General features: G+C 43.4%; 1 protein-coding gene across 1 annotated transcript; it reads left to right on the top strand.

The window, feature by feature from the left end:
- Window positions 1-209: 209 nt before the first annotated feature.
- LOC132538612 (tubulin alpha-8 chain-like) lies at window positions 210-3,692 on the top strand. Its single transcript, XM_060191338.1, has 3 exons — window positions 210-432; window positions 556-704; window positions 2,718-3,692. The coding sequence occupies exons 1-3, from the start codon at window positions 312-314 to the stop codon at window positions 3,690-3,692; spliced, it is 1,245 nt and encodes a 414-aa protein (XP_060047321.1). The 5' UTR covers window positions 210-311.
- Window positions 3,693-5,837: the final 2,145 nt, after the last annotated feature.

Below are 5,837 nucleotides of genomic sequence, written 5' to 3'. Positions count from 1 at the left end.
ATCATTCATAAATAGTTCACCTGCGGAGGGGGTAAATAGCACAATGGTTATGCAGGGACTCTCATGCCTGAGGCTCCAGTGTTCCAGATTCAATTTCTCCCCCCCCCACCACCACCACCACCACAAACCAGAACTGAGCAGTGCTTTGGTTAAAAAAACAATCAGATAGATAAATATATATAATATATATGGGCATCTTCTTCCCACAGCGTCAGTGCATCTCTATCCACATTGGCCAGGCTGGTGTCCAGATCGGTAATGCCTGCTGGGAGCTCTACTGCCTGGAACACGGCATCCAGCCTGATGGCCAGATGCCCAGTGACAGGTCCACTGGGGATGGAAATGAATCCTTCAGCACCTTTTTTAGTGAAACTAGCACTGGCAAGCGTGTACCAAGGGCAGTGTTTGTAGACCTGGAACCCACAGTCATTGGTGAGTTGGCCTGTAACGTGGGTGAGACCCCAGGGGTGCGTCATGGGACTCCACAGACACCTTAAGGCTGGGTAGTCTTACACAGGGCTAGTGGTGAGAGGCTGCTATGATTTCCCTTTGCAGATGAAATTCGCAGTGGCCCCTACTGCCAGCTATTCCACCCTGATCAGCTCATCACGGGCAAGGAAGACGCTGCTAATAACTATGCTCGTGGACATTACACCTTGGGCAGGGAGGTTATAGACCCTGTCTCCGATCAGATTCGGAAACTGGTAAGATAACATCACTTGCTCAATGTGGCGTGGGACTAACTACAAGAATTCTTCGCACACTGATGGCCCTCACTGAACATCTAGACTCTCAGCCAAGATGCTCTTTGCAGCAAGACCAGCTTCTCTTTTATGTTTTTTTTTTTGTCTTATTTTGATGACATTTAAGAACAATAACCATCATGGTTATAAATGGGTCTCACAGAGGTCAGTGGAGAATGTCCACAAATCTGAACACCTTTTGATAGGTGTGTTAGATACCATTTTTTTTAGCAACCTTTCATAGAATACTAGTTTGTCAGCCAACACTTCCCATATAAGTAGGAAACCCCAGTGAGGGGTGTGTGTGTGTGTGTGTGTGTGTGTGTGTGTGTGTGTGTGTTGTGGGGGTCTTGAATTGTAATAATCACTTTTATCAACTTTCTTTCTGGTAACTACTCCTTACTGTGCTGATCACTGTTTCAAGTTAGTATTTAGTGAAATATATAAAACTGAATAATTAACTTTGTTAAAATCACACAGAAAGGAACCTGCTGGAGCCAGACCTAGACCGGACCTGACTCCAGTACCTGATTCCATTGGAACTTGATGGTTCTGATATATTCCTGCTCAGAAACTTGCTACCAAATCTTTTTTTTCTTTATTGAGGGATTAATAGTTTGCAGTTGACAGTAAACTATAGTAGTTTGTACATGGGTAACATTTCTGTTTTCCACATAATAATCTAACACCCCCTCCACCCCCACCCTTCTCTACTATCACGTTCCAGGACCGAAACACTTGCCCCCCCCCCAACCTGAGTCTTTTACTTTGGTGTATTGCACCTAATTTTGCTTTGTGTTTTCCCTTCTGTTTGATAAATCTTTCCCTTCTGTTTGATAAATCTTTCTGAAGTATCCATTACACAGAGGCAGTGCAGGCTATCTTGGTCACACTCCAAGTGATAAGTTTCCCTTTCTCTGTGGTCACACCAAGGGCAACAAAGATTACATTTTGTTTCAAAACTAAACTCTACAGTCATTACAGATCTTGTGATTCCTTTAATTTCAGAAAGGAAGGTAGTTTACTTTTTAAATAGCCTTTTTCACTGGGGGTATGGATTGACCTGCCGTCATCCATGTCCAGCAGAGAAGCAATTACAGAAGCCAGAACACTCACCTTCCACACCCCATAAAGAACATTGGTGTATAATCCCAGAGGGGGAGAAATATTAGGGGAAGATGACCAGAGGGCTCAGAACTCCAATTCCATCAGGACCCAGAGAGAGAAGAGGAAAAAAAGAAAGGCATTTGGACGTAGTAATATATGTGGAAAGAAAAGTTAAGACTACAGTAAAATGGGCAAATATGTGTAAGTACAGCTAGTTAGAGAATTAAGTCAATTGGGGGCCTGGCGGTGGTGCACCAGTTTAAGTGCACATTACAAAGCACAAGCACCCACTCAAAGATCCTGGTTTAAGCCTTTAGCTCCTCACATGCAGCGAGGTCACTTCATAAGTGGTTAGGCCGGTGGCAGGTATCTATCTTTATTTCCCTCTGTCTTCCCTTCCCCTCTCAACTTCTCTCATATCAAAATATTTTTTAAAACCCAGAAAACATAGAAACTGTGGATTCATAGTATAAGCACCAAGCCCCAGAGATAATCCTGGAGGCAAAAAAAAAAAAAAAAAAAAGGAAATCTACCAATCCATATCTGTGACCTTGGGATTACTAATGCAGTTTCCAGGGGAAGGAATGGGAGTGTGGAACTCTGGTGGTGGTAACAGTGTGAAATTATACCCCATTATCTATAACTTTGTAAATCAATATTAAATCACTAATAAAAAATAAAATAGCCATCTTAGTGGAATTTTCCCCAACAAGTAATTGATTGTGAAGTTTCTCTGAATACTTAAATTCCTCAAAGTCCTGACTGTTTTACAAGCATTATTCAGATTTCTTTTATAAACTTGGCCACTGTAATCAGAGATTCAGAAAAGTCACTGTAGATACCTTTAAGACTTAATTTATTTTGCAGGCCGACAAGTGCGAAGGTCTTCAGGGATTCCTGGTTTCCCACAGCTTTGGTGGGGGAACTGGTTCTGGGTTCACCTCTCTCCTGATGGAGCGTCTCTCTGTGGACTATGGCAAGAAGTCCAAGCTCCAGTTTTCCATCTACCCATCTCCCCGGGTGTCCACAGCTGTCGTGGAGCCCTACAACTCCATCCTCACCACTCACAGCACCCTGGAGCATTGTGACTGTGACTTCATGGTAGACAATGAAGCCACCTATGACATCTGTTGTAGAAATCTGGACATTGAACGACCAACCTACATCAACCTCAATCGCCTTATTAGTCAGGTAGCGTCCTCCATCACTGCTTCCCTCAGGTTTGATGGAGCCCTGAATGTTGACCTGGCAGAATTCCAGACCAACTTGGTGCCCTATCCCCGCATCCACTTCCCTTTAACCACCTATGCCCCTGTAATATCTGCTGAGAAAGCGTACCATGAAGAACTTTCAGTTCCGGAAATCACCAAGGCATGCTTTGAGCCAAACAACCAGATGGTGAAATGTGACCCTCGCCATGGTAAATACATGGCCTGCTGCCTGTTGTACCGTGGTGACGTGGTCGCCAAAGATGTCAATGCTGCCATTGCCAGCATTAAGAACAAGCGTAGCATCCAGTTTGTGGACTGGTGCCCCACTGGCTTCAAAGTTGGCATCAATTACCAGCCTCCCACTGTGGTCCCTGGTGGAGACCTGGCCAAGGTCCAGCGGTCTGTGTGCTTGCTGAGTAACACCACAGCCATTGCTGAAGCCTGGGCCCGGCTGAACCACAAGTTTGACCTGATGTTTGCAAAGCGTGCATTTGTCCATTGGTATATCGGTGAGGGCATGGAGGAGGGAGAGTTTTCTGAGGCCCGAGAGGACATGGCTGCCTTAGAGAAGGATTATGAGGAGGTTGGAGCAGATAGTGCTGATGGAGATGATGAGGGTGAAGAATATTAACTTGACATTTTTTATTCCTGTCTGTCTTGAACTCATTTGTGAAGCAGTCTATTGTGGCATAAAGCTGTCAATAAAATATTTTCATATGAATGTCAGTTTGGTTGCTTATTTTAATTTTGAGGTAAACAAACAGAGAATGAATGATACCACAGCCTTGATGCTTTCTCTCAATACGGTAGATCTTTTACTCAAACCTGGTCCACACACATGGCAAACTCCCACACTATCTCAGTGAGTTCCTTAGCTAGCCCTTGGTTACACTTATATCATCATAAACATTTGCCCCACTTCAAGCCCCTTTGGGAACAGATGAAGTGGCTAGAGATCTACCTGATCATTTAGATCAGTAGTTCAAGTGATTGATGTGTGTTCTTTGTTGTGCTTGTGGTCAGGTATGTTTCTGTAACTCTGCACACTGGTGATAAAAAGTCATCTCTAGTGTACCAGGGAGATACTACCCTGACCTGCTCAACAAACTTTTAGCCTGAAGTTCCAATTTCTTTCCCTCACATCACCACAACCTGAGTTGAGTAGTACTGTGAAAAAAAAAATGGAAAGTGAAATAAGTGGGACAGATTTGACTGGTATTTTTCCAAGTTTGACAACATATTGTCCACATCTTTCACCTGTGGATATTAAAAAAAAGCACATCTGAGTCTGTGGGTCTCAGGTAAGTCTTCAGACAGTTGAATTAAAGATTCATTTTAAGACTTGTTGAGAGGAGGAGAGAGGGAACCAGAATATCACTCAACACACGAGATGCAGGGGGTTAGACTTGGGACCTTGTGTGAAGAGTCCAAGGCTCTATTCAGCATGCCACTCCATTTCTGGGCCTTTTATTTTTTTTTCTCCTAAAGCCTCTATTTCTGTTCTGTTGCTACAACATGTGGGGTAGCTATTAGTCATAGATATGGCAAACGCTAGAAGAAGTCATAGATACCATAGGCAGTAATTTGTTGAACTGTAATTTAAATCAGTAGCCATAATGTCAGAAACAATTGCTAACAATGTTAAAATATAATCTCATGGAAACAATTTGGAGTTGTGCTCATTTCTTTCATACTTAGCCAGAAGCTACTGTGGCAAATAAGATTGTACTTAATTCCCTATTTGGAGAAAGCGAAACTTTTTGAGTCAAAATCAATAACAGCCCAAGGCTGTTATAATTGATACTTGACTCATCATTTATTGGGGGAATAACTGATGTAGAGGAATAAAGAGAATTGAATACTGTGTAGGCAAGATTAGAGAGAAGGCAGTTCCCTGAGTTGGACCCTCTTCCAACTACCTCTTCAGAAGCAACATAAGCAGGGATGAGCAAAGAAAGCCAGGGCACTGTGGGTAGCCGGAGAACTTAGTGACCAGTATTCAGGTGCAATTGGTGTGGCCAGCAAGGCTGAGTAGAGTAATAAGAAGAGATGATGTCCACAGGCCAGGTTTCATGCAGAAGGGAGGAAACAGTTTGGTACTTAGTTGCTCACCTGACTGGGAATTGCTGGGGCTGGGAGCCTACACAATGAATCCACTGTCCTCAGCAGCCATTTTCCTCTTTTTAAATTATGATTGAGGCAGAGAAAAAAAGATGGAGAGAGATTAACATCTACAGCCTGCTCCACAGCTTGTGAATCTTCGCCCAGGCAGTGGGGAAGGAAGGTTCAAGCCTGGCTCCTTGATCATAGTGACATGTGCACTTTACTGGGGTGCCACCTCCTGACCCCAGATTTCCTTTTAATGATCTACTTTATCCAGAGGGTGCTCAGGTACTATCTTTTCCCTGGCTCTTTTCCTTCCTTTTTCTCTTCTCTTTTTCCCACTCTTTTTTTTCACACTTCATCCATTCATCCATTTCTCACTTCTATTTCACTTACTCTGAAGAGAGCAAGCTCGGCCTCTGAGCCTAGTACAGAGTTGTTTTTAGCTTGAGAGATGCTTCAAAATTGTGTTCGGGGGACCATATAGCATTCATCATGAGATAAATTATAATCTTATGAAAATCAATATTCCAGATCCAGGCAATGACACATCTGTCTAAGTGCACACATTACAGTGAGCAAGGACCCAGGTTCAATACCCTGTCCAGGTTCAATCCACCTACAAGGGGAAAGCTTTGCAAGTGGTGAAGCAGGGCTACTAGTGTCTGTCTCT

Source organism: Erinaceus europaeus, chromosome 5 (assembly GCF_950295315.1).
Source record: "Erinaceus europaeus chromosome 5, mEriEur2.1, whole genome shotgun sequence".
Taxonomy (NCBI): domain Eukaryota; kingdom Metazoa; phylum Chordata; class Mammalia; order Eulipotyphla; family Erinaceidae; genus Erinaceus; species Erinaceus europaeus.
Note: the sequence above shows the minus strand (reverse complement) of the source record. Positions and strands in the feature narration are given on the sequence as shown.